At 40.0% G+C, this 26,842-nt stretch overlaps 1 protein-coding gene across 1 annotated transcript; it reads right to left on the bottom strand.

The window, feature by feature from the left end:
- Nucleotides 1–295: 295 nt before the first annotated feature.
- Nucleotides 296–10,311, bottom strand: LOC147001549 (uncharacterized). Its single transcript, XM_085830083.1, has 2 exons — nt 9,106–10,311; nt 296–2,148 (listed from the first exon to the last, which is right to left on the bottom strand). The coding sequence occupies exons 1-2, from the start codon at nt 10,288–10,290 to the stop codon at nt 826–828; spliced, it is 2,508 nt and encodes an 835-aa protein (XP_085686209.1). The 5' UTR covers nt 10,291–10,311; the 3' UTR covers nt 296–825.
- Nucleotides 10,312–26,842: the final 16,531 nt, after the last annotated feature.

Genomic DNA, 26,842 nt, shown 5'->3' with positions numbered 1-26,842 from the left:
CTCCAGGTGTGTTTACTTATCCATGCATTCCTCAGATCTTCCTGGAGGGAGCATGGACAATGGTCATAATCCCATCTGCTGTGTGCCTACCATGTCTAAGGCCATACCACCTAGTGTGGAGATGTGTGCTGGGAATCTGTCCCCTGTACTTCCCAAAACCCCAAAGACGTTCAAGACAGGATTGTGTCAATTAGCTCCTGTGCATGGTGTCAAAGCATCATCTGTCCACAAAGAGCTGAATGGTGCATAGAAAGGCAGGAAAAAATGGGTGAGACAACTGGCAGAGAAAAAGGAACTCTGGGAAAGAGTGAGGCTGAAGCGAGTCATCACCACGTTGTGGAGGAAGTTGTGTGAGAAGAGGCAACCAGCCACATTTCAGACAGGATAGGATAAACAGGTTAATTTAGTAATAAGCGAGTTGGAGAACAAGCTGAGCTAAGGTATAGGCATTAATGCATGAATAAACAACCTCTGTGTCATTATTCTCAAACTGATGCAGATACAGAAAAACACAAATGGTTACATAGTCTGCTAACTTCTTCATCTTAGGAAATTGTGGCACTGCTTAGGGAATCTTCTTGAAACAAAAGATCTCAGTTTAATTAGATAAAATATTGCAAGTCTTATGTATACAACCATATATTCTCATCATGATAGTTTAATGGAAAACAGTGATTATACTGGGGATGACTCTTTTCTGCTCGCCACAGTGATATTCTTTCTTGTCTCTGAAAGAAATGAATCCTCTGGTCTTTCCCAGAAAATGTTTGCTGCTTAAAAGTAGGGTTTAAGTCCGTGCCTGAAGCCAGTCCAAACGTTAGTACCTCACAGCTCCATTCCTGTTTCCCAGTATTCAGGGAGGTCAGACAGGCACGATCCTGGCTTCTCTGACAAAAACTCTTCCTTATTCAGGAGAGACTTGGCATCACTTGCCACAGTATCGATGAAGAGACTTTGCCAGTAGTAAGTCTTTCTAAAGTAAAGGCCTGAGGCAAGTGGTCCCCCAGTAACACAGGAAATATATTCAATATATTTCAGCAGTTTTTCTTTGAAGGACATGTCTTTGTTCTTTGTTAACAACTGGAGAGACCTAAGGTGTGCCTTAATTTCATTCACAGACACATTGAAATCCTTGGCAATATTTTCTAGTGAGGCTTCATCCAGCCCAAAGTAAGACCTGTAGAGAGTCAAGGTCTCCTCCAGATTTTGTATTTCATCTCTGATGAAGCCCCCAAGTGGAATGGTGGCCCATACTCCAGCCTTCAGGGCCTCCAGCCAGATCTTCTGTCTGAGGAAATCCCTCTTCCGGTCAATGGTAGTCTCAGTAACACTGTGCAAGGACATCATGAAGAGGTGGCGCTTGTGGGCTGGGAGTTCCCTCAGTAGGGTGGTCTCCAGCTTTGGGAAGTCAAAGTCAGACACATCAAAGTTAGAGACTAGGAAGATTGGAGGCTGACTGGACAGAGCCTTCTGGAGATAATCCGAGCATTCATCTTTTATTTTCTTTAAGACACTGTCTCTATTGAAAGACCTAGGTTTACTCCTTTGTTCATTACTGACATCTTGATCTATCTTGGTTCGGACAAAGTAGAACTTTGTGTTCATCTTTTCAATAGCTTTGGCCAGATGTGCATCAGTTTCTTTGTAACGTGTAGCTGAGATGATAATGAAGAAGTCGTACTCACCAAACTTCATTTCTGTCAGATAGTTTTGTGGTGGGAAGTTGGTGGACCCAATGCCAGGCAGGTCCCATATTGTCACATTGGGAAGCTTTTGGTGTGGATATGGAGTTCTCTTCATGGTTGTCTCTACCACCCCAATGGGGGCTGCATCTTTTTCTTCACTACTTATTCCTCTCAAGGCATTGATAAAACTGGATTTCCCTGTCCCTGTTTCTCCAGTCACAGCAATGTTCAGTGGGGCTTTATCAATATTTCTCAGAGCATGACTAATCACAGTCAGTGCCTCTTGGAGGTTCTTATTCTCCAGATGGGATTCAATCAAAGTGATGGTTTCTTCAGAGAGGATTTTGCTTTCCTTCTTGAAATTTTTAAAAAAATTTTTAAAGTTGAATTCCAAAAGTTGAGCCGTTATCTGAGAAGTCCTGCCAGTGGAAGTCTGGCATGTAGCTGTGTTCAATGGAGGATGCTGAATAGAGATGAAAAGGGAGACACTAATTATTCGTCCAGCAGGGCAAGACCTCCGAGTTTGTTTTCATGGTAAAGAGGGACCTCAGCTTCTGATAACCATTATTATCAGATCATCTCCCTTACTGTTCCTAGCTGCTGGTTCAATGTTTGCTGTGCATGTCACGTGCCCCCATTCAGCCCTTACTTTTTTCTGTGTTTTCCTGCCTCCTTTGCTGTCCCAAGCATGATCAGTTCCATCCAGTGACCTTTAGCAGTGTTTACTTCTTATGTTAAGTTGTTGTTGCATTCTGTCTACTACTATTACAGATAATAGGCATAGGTTGTAATATCTTTAAAGGCATATGTCAAGATATCAAATACTTCAAATAACCTATCTCATGGAAAGGCTCCCTGCCTTCTTTGAGTGCTTAGAGTGTTGCTTCCTAGACCTCATGACCTCTTCTTCCTTAGGACAGCATTTACCTTTACTTGTGTAGTCTGTTTATTAAGGGAGAAGGGGCATGAGGCAGTAACAGAAAAGATTCTTGACAGGCCCAACAGAGGGTTGGATACACTATGAGGTATGTGTAATTTACTTCTCTTTAGCAATAACGAAGATTGAAATTATCTCCTTTGTAGGAAAGTGGATATAACTGTAGGTAGTCACATTAAGACAATAAAGCCAGTCTCAGCAAGACAATTCATTTTCTCATTCTCATATCTTAGATTTTGTATAGATATAAAAGTTACATTGTAGATATGACATGAAAGTAGAAGTTAATCTGTCTGGGGGACAAAGGAACTGAGGGCAAATACATAACAGGCAATGTGTACTCATTTGAATCTTCAAAACTAGATGTTAAAAAGGTTTATTTGAAAGGAAATATGCTATTTTTTTTTTTTTTTATTTCTCAGCTGGGGAGGTAGGGGATGATCTCATTGTAAGCAGTTTTTTTTTTTTTTTGTTTTTTTTTTTTTTTTTTTTTTTTGAGACAGGGTTTCTCTGTGTAGCCCTGGCTGTCCTGGAACTCACTTTGTAGACCAGGCTGGTCTCGAACTCAGAAATCCACCTGCCTCTGCCTCCCAAGTGCTGGGATTAAAGGCGTGCACCACCACCTCCCGTAAGCAGTTTCCTAAGATATTCTCTGTGTCCCTGTTTTCTAGTGTTCAATCCACAAGCCTCAAGGAAACAACCCAGAAAGATGAAAATCCCAAATGGATACAGAGGAAAGTCAGCAAGGAAGAAACAAATATAGGAAGAGATGTTAAAGAATCCACTAAAAGAAGAAAATGACTCCTTTAAAAGTTAAGAAACCTGAATAAAAGAGGTGAGGAGGACACATCATCTGTGCCAACACCAGGAGTAACTGAGGCCAGCAGGACTCAGTCAGGCAGGGACTCCTCCAGACCAGTGACATGGATTCCTTTTGGTCTGTCTGGGCTGGTTCCCTGAGCAGACCTTGGGTGCAAACTCCAAAGTGAATCCCATAACACACAGAGGAAGCTCCACTCCCAGGGTGCTCTAATATGCCTAGGATCCCCGGATTCAGGAGCTTGGTCACACCAGAATCTCAGGGTCCCTGAAACATCTTGACTCCTAGGAGCTCTGCTACACCCAGGTTCTCAGGATCATAGGATCCCAGAATCACAGGATCACAGAGACAGCTGGACTCTGAGGAGTTCTGACACAACTAGGATGACAAGAAGGACAGGCTGCAGTCAGTTATAGCCAGGGCAGGTAGCACTAGAGATAACCAGATGGTGGGAGGCAAGCACAAGAACACAAGCAACACAATCCAATCCAACATTACCTGGCATCATCAGAACCCAATACTCCTACCATAGCAAGTCCTGGATACACAATCACCCAGAAAAGCAAGGCTGGGATCTATAGACATTTGTCATGATGACAAGAGAGGACTTTAAGGACACATATAACTCCCTTAAAGCAATACAGGAGAACACAGGTAAACAGGAGCCCTTAAAGAGGAAACACAAAAATCCCTTAAAGAATTTCAGGAAAACACAATCAAACTGGCAAAAGAAAAGAGCAAAATCATCCAGGATATAAAATTGGAAGTAGAAACAATAAAGAAATCACAAAGAGAGACTACCCTAGAGATAGAAAACCTAAGAAAGAGATCAGGAGTCATAGATGCAAGAATCACCAACAGAATACAAGAGATGGAAGAGAGAATCTTGGGAGCAGAAGATTCCATAGAAAACATTGACACAACAGTCAAAGAAAATGCAAAAAGCAAAAAGCTCCTAACCCAAAACATCCAGGGAATCCAGGACACAAGGAGAAGACCAAACCTAAAGATAACAGATATAGAAGAGAGTGAAGATTCCCACCTTAAAGGGCCAGTAAGTATCTTCAACAAAATTATAGAAGAAAACTCCCCTAACCTAAAGAAAGAGATGCCCATGATCATACAAGAAGCATATAGAACTCCAAATAGCCTGGACTAGAAAAGAAATTCCTCCTGTCACATGATAATCAAAACACAAAATGCAATAAACAAAAATGAATATTAAAAGCAGTAAGGGAAAAAGGTCAAGTAACATCTAAAGGCAGACCTATCAGAATTACACTAGACTTCTTACCACAGACTATGAAAGCTAGAAGATCCTGGACAGATGTCATACAGATCCTAAGAGAACACAAATGCCAGCCCAGGCTACTATACCCAGCAAAACCCCCAATTACCATAGACCGAGAAAACAAGACATTCCATGACAAACCCAAATTTACACAGTATATTTCCACAAATCCAGCCCTACAAAGGATGATAGATGGAAAACACCAGCATAGGGAGCAAAACTACTCCCTAGAAAAAGCAAGAAAGTAATCTCTCAACAAATCCACACAAACATGATTCCACTTCTAACAGCAAAAAGAGCAGAAAGTAAAAATTACTTTTCCTTAATATCTCTTAATGTTAACAACATATCCTATTCGATTGAAATTCAAAAATATGAGGAATTTGTTGGCTGTCATCTAGTGGTCTCTCTAATTTGGTAATTGGAGAAATAGGTCCAATATTGTACAATCCATATATACTTTCTGCTTATTTGTAGGTAACAGTGTCTTGGTGTGTACTACATAACGGTCTTGAAATCATGCTTCTCCTATCTCAACCTCTCTATTAGGATTGTTTATTTGATGTTTTTATACTATACTATGGTTTTCAGAACAGTTTACATATTTCAAAATTATTTATACAGCTAAAAGAAGTAGACAATCAATTTGGGATGTGGCTTGTAAGAGAACAGCAAAGAGTGAGATTGAATGCTTTGCTTGATAATAATAATTATTGTATCAACTTTGAAGAAGAGGCGTTTATAAGTTACTCTTTTTCTGAGATGAATGCTTTTCAAAATCATCACAGCCAATGAACCAGAATCTTATCCTCACCTAATGTCTGTGCCACCCTCCAAGCAGAACCATTGTTCATTGAAATAGTTGATGAATGACTTCATGGATGGACCATTTTAATACACACACCATTTCTTAAATGAATATAACCTGTTCCATGTGGACTGAGAATGAAGACAATCACTCAAGACAAATAGCTTTGACCACAGCAGGAAATCTGTATTCAAAATCATTCCTACAATTTATTCCTTGGTGCAGCAGAACTGTTAACTCTTAGCTCAGCTACTATGGAGGTAAAATCCTTTGGTGATGTGAGGGATATTGAAGCACAGCCTTATTATAATGAACTCCAATGTCTAAAAATTGTTCTTATTTTAGGTTTGTACCACAGTAAGAGTAAGATTTTAAGCTCTACTAAAAACAAAACAAACAGACAGACTTTATGTTCGTTTAGAACAACTAATAGTGATATATTATTTTAAAATATCATACAGTTAACATATTCGGAGTTATTTAAAATTCATATTGAGAAAAATGTATGTATCTACAGTATTACTGTAGACAAGCATCTACACAAGACTGTTCAATTAATTGTTGCTTAATATCAAACAACCTTTATAATGCTCATTTTTATTGTTAGAATAATCTATAAATTTTAAAGAATATGATAGAATAAAAAAAGAGTCAATGCCAAAATAATAATAATAAAAGAAAGAAACTTGAATTAAAAACTATTTCCATGAAAGCCCTTATTTGAGGAACCATCAGTTCTTTAGCCCGAAGAAACAAGTTAAAGGTTAGATGTGTTTCCTTCAGGAATCCACATATTACATATATGTCCATATATTACATATTTTGGTCTTTTAGGCCACATCAGTTTTTTTTGTCTGATACTCCTAGTTTATTATAATCTCAGAAGGACATTAAAACTATGTACATTTCATGATTGTGGAAAAACCAGACTTCATGATAGCTATCAAAGTTTATCAATACTGATACTAAAAGTATCATTCTTTGGGATGAAGAGTATGAATCACAGCTATAACCTTTTCTCTTGGTGTTTCAGACACACATAGAACTTTGGAATTAGAATTGGAACACAAGGTGAATGCAGGAAGTCATGAGAGGTTGGCTCCACTTAGCTCTGATACTCTGCTATTAATAATGTGGTATGCAGATTTCAACACAGAAGTTTCAGGTACACAGAAGTTTCAGGTACTCTATTCTTGAGTCAGCTAATTATCCTGTTGGAAGCCATGTCACCAATAAATGTAAGGGAAAGGAGAGCATCCGTATTAAGATATCAAAACTGCCAGGGTAATTATTTCACAATTCGCATGTGATGCTGCATGCATGTGTGCATACAGTATGAGTTCCAGAGGTCTCCCCATCTATGTCTCACTGGTGCTGTGATGCCCTCAACCCATTTACAAGTAGAAGTATTATTTAGGAACTCTTGGTAATTGTGACCACAGAAATGAACTTAAATTCATCTACAATGCATCATTTATACTCTCCTATTTATGTCACAGTTGCGTGCAGTGTATGAGAGTCCCAGTCTTGTGTAACCTTATGAAACAATGGTTCTCAACAATCCTGATATGGAATAGACAGAGCCAAAACTCACTAGATGCCACCAGAATAGTGATATGGCATCTACAATGTGATGGCCAGCGGGGAATAAACCTAATATTACATAACAACCCAACCTCCTAAGATCTGTTTTTCTGGAGAATTTTCTTGATTAGGACATCCTATATAAATGGTAGATATTTCTATTGAGAAGTACAAATTGCTACAGAGAACACTGTAACTATTCAAAATAGCCAAGGCAACAATGCTAACAAAGGAACATAACTCTAATAAAAGATTTTGAAGAGAGCTGAAGAGATGGCTCACTAGTTGAGAGGACTGTCTGCTCTTCCAGAGGTCCTGAGTTCAATTCCCAGCAACCATAGAGTGGCTTACAACTTTCTCAGATGAGATCTGATTCTCAGTTTTGAGGCTATGTGAAGACTCATATACATAAAAATAAATGTATAAATGAATATTTAAAAAATTCCAAAGAAATTGTAGTAGATTAAATTTCTGTCAAATACTACATAAATAATGGAAAAAAATCAATCACATGAGAGGTGAGAAATGTTGAAGGAGGAAATGTATCTGATGAGGAACAGAATGTGAATGAGAAGAAGAAGGGACTTTTTTGGGTAAAAGGGAAGTAGCTAGATAAGGGGGCGGGGAATGGCAGAGGGCAGTAGGCAAATGAATGAATGAGAACAGATAAGAATGAATGACAATGTAAAATGGCATACATGTATGGAAATGCCATAATGAAACTCTCCATGTTGTGTGTGCAACTAAAATGTAATGAAATAGAAAAAAACCTCAATGAGAGTCAGGAAAATACTGAAGAATGGAATTAAAATAAATATATAAGATTTGCCTGAGAAATTCAGAAATGTAAAATTTTGAAAGAAATCTTGAAAGTTCATTTACAATAAACACAACACACACACCAGAGAAGAAGGCAGAGTAAGAAGGCAGGAAGAAAGGAAGGTAGAGAGCAAGCAAGGAAGAAGCAATCAAGTTTCATTAAGAAACCAAGGAAGTGAGATGCTCCAAAACAGACATGAAAGAAATCTCAAAGAAGGCAACAAAAGATGCTAAGATTCCTGTTTTTACAGTTTATAAACCTTAACATTGATTGTCAAAGTGTCCATACTTCAGAAAGTGATTTCCAGACTCAATGCAATCTCAACTAAAACATCAATGCCATTTAAAATAGAACTGGATTGTGGAACCACAAAACTCACATGGGAACACAGAAGACTGCAAATAGCCTAAACAATATCGATCAAAACGAACAGGGCTAGGAGTCACTGTAATACCTGATTTCAAGGCATACATAGCACAGAGCCACAGTGACAAAAACAGTCCAATAGCTGCATGAAGACAGGCTCATAGACCAACAAACTGAGAGGCAGAGCAGAGTCACCAATATGCATAACCAAATGTGCAGGCAACACATTGCATCTACAGTCAGTCAGTATGTCAGCAAGGCTTCTGAATGCTCACACTGTACAAAGGGCAGATGGTTTGAAGAATGGAATTTGGCAAAATGGACATCAGGCAAGGTTAAACCTTGACACTCACCCTTCATGCTATACAAAAACCAACCCTATGTGTCACAAAGAGCTTGCTGTAAGACGGAAACCTTGAAGCTCTTAAAGGGAAACAGGTATGAAAAACTTCATCAGATTGGCCCACCCGGGGTTCTCAAAGCATAGGAATCAAAAGGGAACTGACAAGTAGCTTGCCATCTAACTGAGACACTTCTTAAATACAAAGCAAATAAACACCAGAGAAATGAGATGATTTACAACGAAAAGCCTTAGGAGCGCATCATGTAACTGTCTCACCAGAGAGACCCCAGGATGTCAACAGGAGCAGAACATGGACATGACAAAGTTCGTCAGAGTCACTTTGAAACACCTCAACGAAGTGAAATAGAAAGGTGCTTCCTGGACCAACTGGAAACACTTTCCCCATGGACTCCTCCCGATATAGAGAGGCGTTAGAGTTGAATGAGCTCACCTGCTCTGTGAAAAGCTCTTCTTTACTGAGGATAATTTTAACATCACTCACAACTGTGTCAATGAAATAATTTTGCAAGTGGTAAACCTTTGAAAAGTAAGGATTTCCAATGTACTTCAATAGTTTCTCTGTTAAGGATGTATCTGGCTCATCTGAGAGCAAATGTGGAGACTTAATGTTTGCCTTGAGATCCTCCAGTGTCACGTTCAAGTCCTCAGCGATGTTTTCCAGTGATGCCTCATCCAGGCCAAAGGAAGATCTATAGTCATTCAAAGTCTGTTGCAACATCTCCATGTCCTTTTGGGTCAGTCCCAGGGATGGTATGGGAGCCCATGCTCTTGGCATTATGGATTCCTTCCAGACCTTTTGTTTCAGCATATCCCTCTTCCGGTCTACTATGGCATTTATAACAACTTGCAAAGTACTCATGAATATTTGGTGTTTGTAGGCTGGGAGCTGGCTGAGAAGGGTGGATTCCAGCTTTGGGAAGTCAAAGTCAGACACATCAAAGTTAGAGACTAAGAAGACTGGAGGCTCCTGGTGGAAACATTCTTTGAGATTACTTGAAATGTAAATTCGAAGATTCTTCAATGTGTTCTCTCTATTGAATCTCATAGGGTTAATCAGTTTTTCATTCTTTAGATCAAGATCTGTCCGTGTTCGAACAAAGTACAAACCTCTATTCATTTGCACAATAGCTTTGGCAAGTTCTACATCACCATGTTTAATGCGTCCAGAAGAGACAATAATGAAGAAGTCATACTCCTCAAACTTGATTTTCTTCAGATAATCATGTGGTTGGAAGTGATGAAAATCAATGGCAGGCAGGTCCCATAGTATTGCACTGGGAAACTTTGCATATGGGTATGATTTTTTCTCAATGGTTGTATATACCACCCCAACGGGAGCAGTCACACCTTCTTCATCAGCCCCTGTTCCCTGCAGAGCATTGATGAGACTGGACTTTCCAACCCCAGTCTCCCCCATCACTGCAATGTTCAGTGGGGCTTTCTCTATGTCACCCAGAGCACTGCTGATTGCAGAAACTGTTTCCCGAAGGTTTCCATTCTGTAGGGATGATTCAATGAAGGCAATTAATTCCTGAGACAGGACTTTGGTTTTCACCTGAAAGGTCAAAGAAGGATCCTCCTTTGGAGGGGATGTAGAAGAGGAAGTCTGACCCATTCCTGGCAAATGCTGATGGTACCTAAGGGAGGAACAAACCAAAAAGGTCGACAAATTAGTTCAGCAAGAACAACCAATGAGAGCGCAGGGTCCAGTATCTGCCCCTACATTATTAATAGAGACTTTATTCCCTTTAATCAAATGTGCAGGACAGGACAGCACTTACTCCTGGCCGTAGGTTCAAATTTTGGTTTGACTTATACTCCTTAACCTTTGTTTATTTTCTTCTTTACAATGTTTTTAGTTCTTCCAGATGAAACTCAACCCTATAATAGCAGCACTAGGGAGGTGGTGGCACTATGGATCACAAGTATGAACTCAGCCTGGCTTAAGATGCCCAGACTTTTCAGGAATTTACAGAAGCTTTGCAGTTTTATGAGATCCCATTCGCTGACACCATTGCATACACTAGCAAGATTTTGCTGAAAGGACCCTGATATAGCTGTCTCTTGTGAGAGTATGCTGGGGCCTAGCAAACACAGAAGTGGATGCTTACAGTCATCTGTTGGATGGATCACAGGGCCCCCAATAGAGGAGCTAGAGAAAGTACCCAAGGAGCTAAAGGGATCTGCAACCCTATAGGTGGAACTACGATATGAACTAACCAGTACCCCGGAGCTCTTGTCTCTAGCTGCATATGTATCAAAAGATGGCCTAGTCGGCCATCACTGGAAAGAGAGGCCCCTTGGTCAGGCAAACTTTATATGCCCCAGTACAGGGGAACGCCAGGGCCAAAAAGTGGGAGTGGGTGGGTAGGGGAGTTGGGGGGAGGGTGTGGGGGACTTTTGGGATAGCATTGGAAATGTAAATGAGGAAAATACCTAAAAAAAAAAAAAGATGCCCAGACTTTTGTCTGGAAAAGATGTTACCCAAGTTCATAGTTCTGTCAGCCTTTCCAGATAAGGTCACATTATGACATGCACACTAACATTCAGGTTTTCAGTTTTACTTCAATAATAGACATGAATGGTAGCAAATTCAATCGGAGAGCTCAATCAGCTCATGGTCAGAAGGCATCCTAAGGATGTGGAGACTCTTGATCTACTGGGTTTCGTGTGACTTTGATATCTACAAAAGTTCTTTCACTCTTTGGTGCTGAAAACCCTTTGCTTTGGCAATTAAAACCTTTTGGTTGTGGGGGTCATAGTCTCTGATGGGGAAGCTGCTACTGTTATTTTGTCAAATGGGCATGATATGGCAATCTATTTGCCATTTAAGTTTTTATGTTTGTATGCATGAATTAGTGTGGCTGTTAACTTTGGACATAGAAGCTGTTCTGTATAGTAAGAGTAACTTTAGATTAATGGTCAAAGAATTGTGCATAAGTGACTTTTGAATGCTCAGTCATAAATGTGATATCTCAGTTACCCCCTCCAAGACTTAGTGTGATGTAGAAGAGACAACAGAAATGATGTGAGATCTGGGGAAATGGTGGAGTATTTTGACAATGTAAAAATCCATGAAACAGTGAAAATCTAAATCACTCAACCAATTAGTGTGCCAATGAGATGTAGAGACAGTCAAAAGACTAAATGGCTGATACATACTTGAAAATTTACTCGATTTCCTGAACTATCAGAGAAAGGGCAATTCAATCAGAATGTTACCTCCAAGAAACCACTACCAACAACAAATGTTGAAAAGAGGAAGCACACTCACTGTTAAAAGTTGGTGCAGTTCCTTCAGATATTGATCACTGTCCCAAGTACACTACTCACTTCAACGTGAAGGACTGTTAGTCAACAGACCACACAGATGCAAGCTCATCCGTGGTTAGAGATGCTGTGTTAATGATCACAATGAAAGCAACTCAGTGTAGATGAATGGACAAAGACATTATGGAACATAAACAAAATAAGGATCTATGCAATTGTAAAGAAAAATGAAACCATGAGCTTTTCAGAAAAAAATTAGTATAACTGGAAGTTGTTGTTCAGAGAAAAGAATATGGATCTCAGAGCCACAAATAGCACATGTTGGCTTTCACAGGATGAAGCTAATCTTACAAAACTGTGTGTGTGTGCGCGTGTGCGTGTGCATGTGTGTGTGTGTGCGCCCGGAGAACATGGCCTACAGAGACAGAGGGAGAGGCAGAGGCATGCAGATGAGTTCAAGGTCAGAACAGTCTACAAAGTGAGTTCAAGAACATCCAGTGTTATACAGAGAAACTTTTCCTGGATAATCAAAACAAAACACTCGCCGTCCAAAATGTGTTGGTGTCATTTTTCAGAATGGTGCAGGTGTTAGAAGACTACATAGTGGAAAAAGTAAGTTAGTATAGCCTGGTTATCTGCTGCTTGTCTAGCCATTCATTTTACACTATTTCAAGTAAACTTTCTCATGAGCTTTTGTGACTGTTACAAGGAAATTTTCTCATGTACTGTTAATAGGAATGTTTTGTTACCTGAGCTAGTTGTTAATCCAAAGTCTATTATGTTCTACACCTTACTGTTCTTGGAAACCAATCAAACCAGAGGTCAATTAGACCTGCTTTATATAGTTTGCCATAAAAGCTTGGACTTGAGACCTGCCTTGGAATTGACATCCTACTTTCTTCCATGTGTGTGGGTAACTGACACCCTGGTTGGCAAGTTGGGACATGAATACTAGGCAAGTTAAGTCACCCTGCCACAGTTGAATCACCCAACCAATGAGGACAGGAGAAGCATGCCACAAGTATATGTTGTTTAGGAAGTCTCTTATCCCTAAATAGTGGAATAACTTGGCACAGAGATTCGTGGATCTCAGGGCTCAAAGCTCTGTATGAATCTGGCTCAGAGTTAATCAGCTCCCAAGTCTGCTCTGTGGCACTGATTGGTCAGTCCTGGGTCAAATGCTCCTTAAACTATCCATGGCTGACTGAGACTGGTGTATGGTGGGGTTTGTAGGGCAACTTCTGGACCCCAACATGAGTAAGTGTTGTAGATTTGTCTTTTAACAAATCCCAAATGATGTCTCATCTTGGTGCTCAAATTGTCTCCGTCTGGAATTTACTGTAACCCAAGTAGCTGGGCACTCCTCTGATGCATTTTTCTACATTGGGTCATTTGTGGTTGGAAGATCTACTCTAATTCTGGGCTACATCCTGGGTGGCAACCCACATAAAAGGACATGGAGGAAGGAGACATTTCTTCTTTGCTTGCTTGCTCTCATTTAAGCTGGCAAGTTTATCTATTCTGCTGCGGCGGCATTCTTCCACTGGTATTAGAGCCCACTTCTTAGGGCTTCCAGTGTACACTGAAGGCCGGATATGACAGGCAGCCTCAAGGACTGAGTTCTTGGCTTTCCCTTCAGGAGACATCTACTGTTGGACTGGCCAGTTCACAGGTGCTTAGCCACTCTATTAAATCTCCTTTAATGCACGTAGATTCTAGCTAGCAGTTTTGCTCCTGTGGAGAATCGTGACCTAAACTATGTATTAATGAGAAATGAGAATACTCTACCTATATCATCGTAGTTAAGGAAAAGGTAAGATGAAAACCCAGCATTTTTAAAATCTTAATAGTTGAATTATAGAGACTTCTTGAGAACATCATCTGCAGATGGCAGGTCTCCTCTCTGCTCCTCTTGATTCCAGTAACTCAGAGCTGTGTCTGTGTCCTGGACATCCCAAATGGTAACATATGACTCATATATAGGGCAGGCCAACGCCCATTACTGCTTGTTTATATATGATGGTACATTTATAGGAAAATAGAAAAATATTAGATGTTCAGCCAGACATGGTTCCTAAGTTCATGTTGGCCACAGGAGATTTAGGTAGATTTTTAAAAACAAGGCATGCAAGAGGCCCCCAGTGGGAGGACCTAAGCTCGGGCCAAGGACAATTCTCCTAAGAGCCCATGATCTGACACAAAAATCAAATATGTTCTTCATGACACGTTCCTAAAAAAACTGGGAAAGGAGAGAACACATCTCCACATACTAAAGGCCGCATATGGCAAATATATGGCCAATGTTGCAACAAATGCGAAAACCTCCAATCAAACACACTGAGCACAGGAAGAGGTTCTATCCATAATAGAACCCAAAGTCTTCCTCAGAGAACTCTTACAATCATTTCACGAAAGAGACAGAACTCAAAATTAACATAAAAATCTTGGTTACCTTCATGTATCTCAATGACAAACATGCTAAAGAAGGAAACAGAATTAATCTCATACAATTAGCCAGCACCTTTTCCCAAATAACATTCCTCGAAATAAGTGTAACTAGGAAAGGAAAAGCCCTCTATAATTAAACCTTTAAAATCTTCACAAATATTAGAATACACTAAAAGAAAAAAATACTACCCATCCCAAAGGACTAGAAGAATTAATGTCATAAAAATGGCTGGCATAAGTAAGTTAATCTACAGATTCAATGCAATTTCTATCAATATTCTAATGCCATCATTCACAGGAATAGAAAAAAAATTAAATTTAATTGAAAGCAGGAAAGATCTCAGACAATGAGAACAAGCCGGAGGCAGGGAACATGCTGCCATCATGTCCTTGGTTTCAAGCTCTGCTACAGAACCACAAAAACAAAAGCACATGCTATGGCCTGGACACCAGGCATGCTAAAAGGCAGGAGAGCTCAGACAATACAAATATAAACCCACAGGGCTGCAAGCACCCGATTTTCTTTGTTCGTTTCTTTGTTTCTCTCTTTTTTCCTCCACCTCCTCTCATTTTTTCTTTCAAAGGATCTTATTGGTGAAATAACCTTTATGAAATAGTGCTCAAAACTGAAAAGAGGCACACATTGTGATCAGTCTCAACTAAAACCAAAGCCAAAATAAAAAATAACAACAACAAACTACAACAACCACCCTCCACCCCAAAGAGGTTCCTGCATTGACTTTGAGGACCAGTCCCACAATGCACCCTCTTTCTCCAAGTTCAAGATGGCATCAGAAGATCAACAGACCCAGGATGTGTGTGTGTTATGGAACTTTGCTGTAATCTGGGTTGGGGGTGCTCTGTGGTGCAGAAGACAGAGAAGGGCCTTTCTGTGAACAACCCCTAAGTGAAATAAGCCATAATGGAAGATCCTCTGCCCTGGTACCAGGAGACCTCCTTTGATTCCAGTGTGAGGGCTCCCTCCTACTGATCATTCTGCTTCCCTACCTCAAGATCCTCTTGTCAAATGATGTCATCTACTGCTGAGCAGTACTGCCTTTCAGATCCAGTAAGCCCATGGCTCAATGATTGCAGAGACTTGCTGTAACCCTGCCTTATTCTGTTGATATTCTTTCTCTCATCTCTCTGTCTTACTCTGTCTTTGTCTCTGTCTCTGTCTCTGCCTCTGTCTCTGTGTCTCTGTGTCCGTCTCTGTCTCTCTCTCTTTTTGTGTGTGTGGACATGTGTGTGTAGATGCTGTTGTTTCTCAGATATCTTGTTCCTTATTTTGAGAAAGACACACTCACTGGCCTATATTTCACCAATTAGGCAAGGGTGGCTGACAAGTGAGCTTCAGGGTTCTGCCACTCTCCTTCCTTAGGGCTGAAATTACAAACTCACTCCATTATGCCTGTCTTTTATGTGGATTCTGGGTATCCAACTCATAACTTTCTCTTTGAAAGACAGTTACTTTATCCCGTGATTATCTCCCTAGCCACTCAGAAAAATCCATGGAAATGGTGAACATTGTGATTAATGTGTTAAGTTCACTGTGCTACATTTTGTAAAAACAAAATCAATTTTATCTTGTATAAGCTGTGAGGAAGTTGCTCCTACTTTGAAAGCACTCAGTCAGTTGGCCGGACTCAATTTTTCCTGGTATAGTTGGGCTATCCTTAAAACTTTGCTAATTGTTCAAAAAATTTTCACTGATGTTAGGGATTATAAACTGCATTGCTGCCCTGAACCTCTGAGAACAATGTGGCTCATCTTCCCTGCCCCTTGCATTGTGTTTGGATGAGAAGTGTTTCTTCCATCTTCACTGTAAGTACCAGTCTCTGATCCCACGCAGAAGTCCACTCTCTATTAAAATGACTCCAAGGTGGCATTAAGTTGAAATCCACCCTCACCAACCCCACTCCTGGCCATAACAGACACAGACTTCCTAACCACAGAGGCACAGACTGTAGGGACAGGAGGCTAATCCATTGTTCTTCCTTGCTCCAGCATTTTCCTATGTGATACTATGAGTCTGTGGTTGTTCAGACAGTCACTAGTCTGGCTGGAGTTTTGGTTGCAGTAAATTAGAGGTGTTTTACTAAGAAGGAGCCTGACCAAGACAAAACCAGAGAGAATTCTCTAAGTAAGGTCCCAGATATTGTTAGCTAAAGAATTATAGAGTGAATAACCACAGATATTATTTGGGGATCAAATTAATTCATATCCTGTCTGAGCACTGGCAAGTCTTGATTCTGTAACAGACCTCCAGCAGGACCCCCAGCAATTCAAACAAGCAGTTCACACAACAGCAGGGCTTAGACGTTCACCTGTTTCATTTTGTGACCCATTACCTTGTAGGACTATGTGGGGCAGTAAAACAGTTTTGAAAAATTAGCAATGTTTTAAGGACAGCCCAACTGTGCAGAGCTGGGAGTATTCCCTATCCAGAGCTGGACCTGGGCTGTCCCCTGACTGGTGCTCTCAGTTTTTCATGGGAAGGGTTTGACTGTCCTTAACAATGCAGTGAAATGAGTAAGAGCCACTCAATATATTCCATGCAATATATATATATATATATATATATATATATATATATATATATATATATATATATATTCCATACAATATATATGGATTCCATGTTATAGCCACCCAAGCCTAAATAAATGTCTTTCCACACCCACACACATTGCACACACACACACACACACACATTGCACACACATACACACAAAGACACATCGCATTGTTCACAGTCTCTGTGACACTTCTCATGCTTTGTTGTTCCGATGTGGCTTGGCCTATGGGAACAGTCTGCAACCCTTTATTTTTTACAATGAATGTTTGATGAATAATCCTTATGTTTTCACATCAGAATTGAAACCAAGTGTTATGGTCACTATCAGAATTGATAAAAATTTGACAAAACCTTTGAATGGTACAACTTTGTTCCTTGGTATGCTGTCTGTGGAAGTTATACAGCAATGGGGACCGAGGATACACATTGGGCCTATATTCCTAATCCTACAATTAGCAACGGAGTAAATTGGGGGGAATATAGGTGTCCCCTTGGTGGTTAATACATCTTTTTGGTTACCTGATCCTTATGACAACTGGAGAAGTGCTAAGCCTATGGAGCAGGGTACAGAAATCACAAATTATACTGTGGGAGTGCAAGGAACTCCTATTTTATGGATAATAGAACTCAAAGTCTACATAGACCTTTTCAAGTATGGTTATCCATAATTGATTCTATCTAGAGTTTTCATAATAAATTTTATATGCCTTTAGAGGATGATAGAATATTATTGCTACTAGTTCCATAAATCTGACATTTTGCCTTGTGATATGTGGATTACTGACAAGGCTTTGGGTTGGATACAAAGGCAGTAATGTTATAGGGAGAACTCTTGGATGCTTGTTGATATCTCCCCTGAAGAAACCATTGATTGGAGCTTTTATGGCTTTCCTCAGGAAAATGTTCTTACTCAGAATTTAGACTGCAACAGTAGAGTTCAATTGGAACTGTGGAAATTAGTTCTACTGTTAATGAACGTATTTGATGGCATGGAGTTGGACTGTCAGTGCTCTCCTGCAATCTGACCATCCAGTGCAGACTTATTTGTGGAAATTAACAAGTGCCTTTTACCCTCCTAAAGCATGGAAAAGGAGTTTAAACATTAATGATGGTTTGTCATCTTTGACCTTTAGCTTAAATCTATGTCACCCCTTTTTAGTATGGATATCATTCCCTAATTTGCTACTGGAAAGGCTTGTACAGTGCCAGCCTAATGATTATAGTATCCCTTGTGAATATCAGACTCTTCATAGCTGTGATAATTCTAGTATGTCCTTAAATGCCACTTCAGAAAGTTTGTGATTTCTTAGAGCAAGGCCAGCCATCCAGAAGGCGGTGAGATTGTCAAGACCATGGCAAAATTCACCTGTGATGATTTTTAATACTTGATGTGATTATTAAGAAGAACTTGTAGGATGACTGGGGTGTTTGTTGTTGTAGCTATGGGAGTTATTGCTTTAGCTACTGTTGATATAATACAGGTAGATCGGCGCTTCAAAAAGTAATTTGAACTGCTGAGCTCATGAGGGACTGGCATAAACATTCTGCAGAACTTTGGACTCAACACAATAAAATAGTGACATGGTTAATGAAATAGCTGATCTGAGACAAGCTCTAATACTAATTAGAGCTAGAGACATAGAACAAGTGAAGTTTAAATGTTTCTTTTTTTTTTTTTTTTTTTTTTTTTGAGGTTTTCGAGACAGGGTTTCTCTGTGTAGCCCTGGCTGTCCTGGAACTCACTTTGTAGACCAGGCTGGCCTTGAACTCAGAAATCCGCCTGCCTCTGCCTCCCAAGTGCTGGGATTAAAGGCATGTGCCACCACTGCTGTGAAGTTTAAATGTGATGGCATGTTATATATTGTATTTTATTTTTAAATTTCAATGAGAATAAGTATGACTGGAAAAAAGGTTAAAATGCATTTGATGGGCCACCCTCATTCTTATTAAATGATTTCTAATTTTCAAGAAGAAATTAAGAATATGTTCTCAAAAAGCTTTCCTGAAATGACTGGGGTGAATGTTATGGAAAGCAGTGCAGATATTTCAGCTCTTTTCAATCTCGTGCATCATTTAAATAGATTCCTTGGTCTAGCAACTGCTATCCTTGTCTTTTTACTTTTAGCTTTACTGGCCTCTTTTTGCAAGATTGTGAAACAGCACGATAGAGAAAACACTGTATTTACTGGAAGGATGCATGATCTTCAACATAAATTTAATTCTCAAGATAACTGAATAGAGCTTAAACAAAAGAGAGATGCAGTGGGCAAACTGGAAGAGCCATTGCACCTGGCATTTACTTGGAGTGATGGCCACTTACAGTGTGAAGTTAAGCTCTTTAAACAATCAGTGACAGTTATCTGAGAATTATGGAGTTGCTGATTCTTGGGAATTTCAGAACCTTAGCATGTCCTCAGTACCAAGACTCACCTGGCAAACCAGGAAGCCTTGTGTGCCTGAGAATTGCTCAGGTAATGATTCCTTCAGACAACTCCTAGATCAAGCAAGAGGTTTTGGTCTGTGGGAACTGAATTCCTAAAAGGCCTTTTTTTGTGTGTGGCAATCAAAGAAACTGATTCTGTAAGCCTCTGTGGGTTTCATTCTATCAGAGACTGTCCTTCCCTGATGCTTGCTAAGCTTTAACATGTCCTGCAGGGTTTCTCTTTCTTCTCCTGCACACCTCAGAACAACAACAAGTGATCTAACTCATAACATCAGATTTGAACACAAAGCCAAGTGATACATGAAAAGCAAAGACGGCATTAGTTAGGGAAGCAGAAACCGGCCTGAGTAGGGCCACAGGCCTCATCTTGCCGGATCAGCGCCGGGGTAGCAGGAGCACAGGGTTGCCTGACACCCGCCAGCTACCCACGACCCCCGCCGCAGGATTTTGGGACTGCTGGTGAGTGGAACACAGCTTCTGCTCCAGTCCAATCACACGGGACCTGAGACTGCTCTGGTTGGGGAGAGAGAAATCCGGCCTACATAGGGCCACAACCCTCTTCCGGTCAGAAAAGCACTGGGGCAGCTGGGGCGCAGGGTCGGCTGACACTCACCAGCTACCCACAACACCCGCCACAGGATCTTAAAACTTCTGGAGAGTGGAACACAGCTTCTGCTCCAATCCAATTGCACGCAGGACCAGAGACTGCATTAGTTAGGGAAGCAGAAAACCGGCCTGAGTAGGACCACAGGCCTCTTCCGGCTGGACCAGCACCGGGGTACCGTCAGCTACCCACGACCCCCGCCACAGGATTTTGAGACTGCTGGTGAGTGGAACACAGCTTCTGCTCCAATCTTTAAACAGTGACAACGATAACAACTAACCCCAGAGATTACCAGATGGCGAAAGGTAAACGTAATAATCTTACTAACAGAAACCAAGACCACTCACCATCATCAGAACCCAGCACCCCCACTTCGCCCAGTCCAGGGCACCCCAACACACCGGAAAAGCTAGACACGGATTTAAAAGCATATCTCCTGATGATGATAGAGGACTTCAAGAAGGACTTTAATAACACACTTAAAGAAATACAGGAGAACACTGCTAAACAGGCAGAAGACAATAAAGAGGAAGCACAAAAATCCCTTAAAGAATTGCAGGAGAACACTGCTAAAGAGTTACAAATCCGTAAAGAAAAACAGGATAACATAATCAAACAGGTAGAAGTCCTTACAGAAAAACAGGAAAACACATCCAAACAGATGATGGAAATGAACAAAACCATACTAGACCTAAAAAGGGAAGTAGACACAATAAAGAAAACCCAAAATGAGGCAACACTGGAGATAGAAACCCTAGGAAAGAAATCTGGAACCATAGATACGAGCATCAGCAACAGAATACAAGAGATGGAAGAGAGAATCTCAGGTGCAGAAGATTCCATAGAGAACATCGGCACAACAATCAAGGAAAATGTAAAATGCAAAAAGATCCTAACTCAAAACATCCAAGAAATACAGGACATAATGAGAAGACCAAACCTACGGATAATAGGAGTGGATGAGAATGAAGATTTTCAACTCAAAGGACCAGCAAACATCTTCAACAAAATTATAGAAGAAAACTTCCCAAATCTAAAGAAAGAGATGCCCATGAACATACAAGAAGCCTACAGAACTCCAAATAGACTGGACCAGAAAAGAAATACCTCCCGACACATTATAATCAGAACAACAAATGCTCTAAATAAAGATAGAATACTAAAAGCAGTAAGAGAAAAAGGCCAAGTAACATATAAAGGCAAGCCTATCAGAATTACACCAGATTTTTCACCAGAGACTATGAAAGCCAGAAGATCCTGGATGGATGTTATACAGACACTAAAAGAACACAAATTCCAGCCCAGGCTACTATACCCAGCCAAACTCTCAATTAACATAGATGGAGAAACCAAAGTATTCCACGACAAAACCAAATTCACACATTATCTCTCCACGAATCCAGCCCTTCAAAGGATAATAACAGAAAAAAACCAATACAAGGACAGGAACCACGCCCTAGAAACAACAAGAAGGTAATCCCTCAACAAACCTAAAAGAAGACAGCCACAAGAACAAAATGCCAACTTTAACAACAAAAAACAGGAAACAACAATTACTTTTCCTTAATATCTCTTAATATCAATGGACTCAACTCCCCGATAAAAAGACATAGACTAACAAACTGGCTACACAAACAAGATCCAACATTTTGCTGCTTACAGGAAACTCATCTCAGAGAAAAGGATAGACACTACCTCAGAATGAAAGGCTGGAAAACAATTTTCCAAGCAAATGGCATAAAGAAACAAGCTGGAGTAGCCATTCTAATATCTGATAAGATTGACTTCCAACCCAAAGTCATTAAAAAAGACAGGGAGGGACACTTCATACTCATCAAAGGTAAAATTCTCCAAGAGGAACTATCAATCCTGAATATCTATGCTCCAAATACAAAGGCAGCCATATTCATTAAAGAAACTTTAGTAAATCTCAAAGCACACATTGCACCTCATACAATAATAGTGGGAGACTTCAACACACCACTTTCACCAATGGACAGATCATGGAAACAGAAACTAAACAGGGACACAGTGAAACTAAGAGAAATTATGAATCAAATGGATCTGGCAGATATCTACAGAACATTCTATCCTAAAACAAAAGGATATACCTTCTTCTCAGCACCTCATGGTACCTTCTCCAAAATTGACCACATAATTGGTCACAAAGCAGGCCTCAACAGATACAAAAATATTGAAATTGTCCCATGCATCCTATCAGATCACCGTGGACTAAGGCTGATCTTCAATAACAAAATAAATAATAGAAAGCCAACCTTCACGTGGAAACTGAACAACACTCTTCTCAATGATACCTTGGTCAAGGAAGGAATAAAGAAAGAAATATAGGACTTTTTAGAGTTCAATGAAAATGAAGCCACAACATACCCAAACTTATGGGACGCAATGAAAGCATTTCTAAGAGGAAAACTCATAGCTCTGAGTGCCTCCAAAAGGAAACTAGAGAGAGCACACATTAGCATCTTGACAACACACCTAAAAGCACTAGAACAAAAGGAAGCAAATTCACCCAAGAGGAGTAGATGGCAGGAAATAATCAAACTCAGGGGTGAAATCAACCAAGTGGAAACAAGAAAAACTATTCAAAGAATCAACCAATGAAGGAGCTGGTTCTTTGAGAAAATCAACAAGATAGATAAACCCTTAGCCAGACTCACTAGAGGGCACAGGGAAAGCATCCTAATTAACAAAATCAGAAATGAAAAAGGAGACATAACAACAGATCCTGAAGACATCCAAAACACCATCAGATCCTTCTACCAAAGGCTATACTCAACAAAACTGGAGAACCTGGATGAAATGGAGAAGTTCCTAGACAGATACCAGGTACCAAAGTTGAATCAAGATCAGGTTAATGATCTAAACAGCCCTATATCCCCCAAAGAAATAGAAGCAGTCATTAATAGTCTCCCAACTAAAAAAAGCCCAGGACCAGATGGGTTTAGTGCAGAGTTCTATCAGACCTTCAAAGAAGATCTAATCCCAGTTCTTCACAAACTATTCCACAAAATAGAAACAGAAGGTACTCTACCCAACTCATTCTATGAAGCCACAATTACTCTGATACCTAAACCACAAAAAGACCCAACAAAGATAGAAAACTTCAGACCAATATCCCTTATGAATATTGATGCAAAAATCCTCAATAAAGTTCTTGCTAACCGAATCCAAGAACACATCAAAACAATCATCCATCCTGACCAAGTAGGTTTCATCCCAGGGATGCAGGGATGGTTCAATATACGGAAATCCATCAAGGTAATCCAGTATATAAACAAACTCAAAGACAAAAAGCACATGGTCATCTCCTTAGATGCGGAAAAAGCATTTGACAAGATCCAACACCCATTCATGATAAAAGTCTTGGAAAGATCAGGAATTCAAGGCCCATACCTAAACATGATAAAAGCAATCTACAGCAAACCAGTAGCCAACATCAAAGTAAATGGTGAGAAGCTTGAAGCAATCCCTCTAAAATCAGGGACTAGACAAGGCTGTCCACTTTCTCCATACCTATTCAACATTGTACTTGAAGTCCTAGCCAGAGCAATTCGACAACAAAAGGAGATCAAAGGGATACAAATTGGAAAAGATGAAGTCAAAATATCACTTTTTGCAGATGATATGATAGTATATATAAGTGACCCTAAAAATTCCACCAGAGAACTCCTAAGCCTGATAAACAGCTTCGGTGAAGTAGCTGGATATAAAATTAACTGAAACAAATCAATGGCCTTTCTCTACACAAAGAATAAACAGGCTGAGAAAGAAATTAGGGAAACAACACCCTTCTCAATAGTCACAAATAACATATAATATCTTGGCGTGACTCTAACTAAGGAAGTGAAAGATCTGTATAATAAAAACTTCAAGTCTCTGAAGAAAGAAATTATAGAAGATCTCAGAAGATGGAAAGATCTCCCATGCTCATGGATTGGCAGGATCAACATTGTAAAAATGGCTATCTTGCCAAAAGCAATCTACAGATTCAATGCAATCCCCATCAAAATTCCAAATCAATTCTTCAACGAATTAGAAAGTGCAATCTGCAAATTCATCTGGAATAACAAAAAACCTAGGATAGCAAAAACTCTTCTCAAGGATAAAAGAACCTCTGGTGGAATCACCATGCCGGACCTAAAGCTCTACTACAGAGCAATTGTGATAAAAACTACATGGTACTGGTATAGTGACAGACAAATAGACCAATGGAATAGAATTGAAGACCCAGAAATGAACCCACACACCTATCGTCACCTGATCTTCAACAAGGGAGCTAAAAACATCCAGTGGAAGAAAGACAGCATTTTCAACAAATGGTGCTGGCACAACTGGTTGTTAACATGTAGAAGAATGCGAATCGATCCATTCCTATCTCCTTGTACTAAGGTCAAGTCTAAGTGGATCAAGGAACTTCACATAAAACCAGAGACACTGAAACTTATAGAGGAGAAAGTGGGGAAAAGCCTTGAAGATATGGGCACAGGGGAAAAATTCCTGAATAGAACAGTAATGGCTTGTGCTGTAAGATCGAGAATTGACAAGTGGGACCTCATGAAACTACAAAGCTTCTGCAAGGCTAAAGACACCATCAATAAGACAAAAAAAACCACCAACAGATTGGGAAAGGATCTTCACCTATCCTAAATCAGATAAGGGACTAATATCCAATATATATAAAGAACTCAAGAAGGTGGACTCCAGAAAGTCAAATAACCCCATTAAAAAATGGGGCTCAGAACTGAACAAAGAATTCTCACCTGAGGAATACCGAATGGCAGAGAAACACCTGAAAAAATGTTCAACATCCTTAATCATCAGGGAAATGCAAATCAAAACAACCCTGAGATTCCACCTCACACCAGTCAGAATGGCTAAGATCAAAAATTCAGGTGACAGCAGATGCTGGCGAGGATGTGGAGAAAGAGGAACACTCCTCCATTGTTGGTGGGATTGCAAGCTTGTACAACCACTCTGGAAATCAGTCTGGCGGTTCCTCAGAAAATTGGACATAGTACTACCGGAGGATCCAGCAATACCTCTCCTGGGCATATATCCAGAAGATGTCCCAACCGGTAAAAAGGACACATGATCCACTATGTTCATAGCAGCCCTATTTATAATAGCCAGAAGCTGGAAAGAACCCAGATGTCCCTCAACAGAGGAATGGATACAGAAATTATGGTACATTTACACAATGGAGTACCACTCAGCTATTAAAAAGAATGAATTTATGAAATTCCTAGCCAAATGGATGGACCTGGAGGGCATCATCTTGAGTGAAGTAACACAATCACAAAAGAACTCACACAATATGTATTCATTGACAAGTGGATATTAGCCCAAAACTTAGGATACCCAAGATATAAGATACAATTTGATAAATGCATGAAACTCAAGAAGAATGAAGACCAAAGTGTGGACACTGTGCACCTTCTTAGAATTGGGAACAAAACACCCAGGGAAGGAGTTACAGAGACAAAGTTCGTAGCTGTGATGAAAGGATGGACCATTTAGAGACTGCTGTATCCAGGGATCCGTCCCATAATCAGCTTCTAAACGCTGACACCATTGCATACACTAGCAAGATTTTGCTGAAAGGACCCAGATATAGCTGTCTCTTGTGAGACGATGCCGGGGCCTAGCAAACACAGGAGTGGATGTTCACAGTCAGCTATTGGATGTATCATAGGGCTCCCAATGGAGAAGCTAGAGAAAGTACCCAAGGAGCTAAAGGGATCTGCAACCCTATTGTTGGAACAACATGATGTACTAACCAGAACCCCGGAGCTCTTGTCTCTAGCTGCATATGTATCGAAAGATGGCCTAGTCGGCCATCAATGGAAAGAGAGGCCCATCGGACTTGCAAACTTTATATGCCCCAATATAGGGGAATGCCAGGGCCAAAAGAATGGGAATGGGTGGGTAGGGAAGTGGGGGGCGCTATGGGGGACTTTTGGGATAGCATTGGAAATGTAATTGAGGAAAATATGTAATAAAAATATTAAAAATCAAAAAAAAAAAAGAAAAGCAAAGACAGCTGATCTCCTCTAAAAACTACAAGTGCAGGGAAATTCTTCCAGTTTTTGTGAGAATGACATAGGTAAAGAATTCAAAAGGATGATTATCAATATGATCAAGGAGAAAGGACTCAGTCAGCTGAATGACAATCAGGGTTTGACAAAGGCTATGATGATGGAAGTGAACAAAAAGAGATACTGAAGAAACTCGTGTCTTAAAAGAGGCTAAAATTAATTTTTCTGTAAATCACTTGCTCAACGGAAAGGCACATGAGCACAATGGATCACCTGAAGGAGAGATTATCTGGAATTTTAGGTATATATAGATAATATAGTATTGGAAGACTTGTTCATGATTGGCCATAATAATTGAAAAACCTATGAATAAAGCATGTGTAATATTTGGAACACCAGAAAATGTATGTGCATAGAAGAAGAAGAACTCTTTCCAATAGCATACAATATATATTCATTGAATCCTAGCAAAAATGTTCCCAAATTAAGGGACAGCAAAGTACAGCCAGATACAAGAAGCATGTAGAACTCCAAATCTACAGGGCAGAAAAAGAAATTCCTGAAGTCATACTATAGTGAAAATCCAGAATGTATTAAGCAAATCATATTGCACACTGCAAGAGAGAAACAGGAAGATCTACAAAATATGCCCTTCAGAGTAACAAGTGACAGAGGGCATTAGAATCTTTGAAAACCAGAGGGTCTAACATGATCTGCCAGAGCTTGTCTGTGGCTGTTTCTGATCTGGGACTTTATCTCCATGGGACA

The sequence above is a fragment of the Mus caroli genome, unplaced genomic scaffold (genome assembly GCF_978045245.1).
Source record: "Mus caroli unplaced genomic scaffold, Mus_caroli_1 scaffold_13, whole genome shotgun sequence".
Taxonomy (NCBI): domain Eukaryota; kingdom Metazoa; phylum Chordata; class Mammalia; order Rodentia; family Muridae; genus Mus; species Mus caroli.
Note: the sequence above shows the minus strand (reverse complement) of the source record. Positions and strands in the feature narration are given on the sequence as shown.

Coding starts and splice junctions, on each gene's coding strand:
- LOC147001549 (XM_085830083.1), bottom strand. CDS start 10,290: ATGGGTCAGACTTCCTCTTCTACATCCCCTCCAAAGGAGGATCCTTCT. Junction 2,149..9,105: donor AAGAGCTTTTCACAGAGCAG/GTGAGCTCATTC, acceptor ATCTCTATTCAG/CATCCTCCATTGAACACAGC.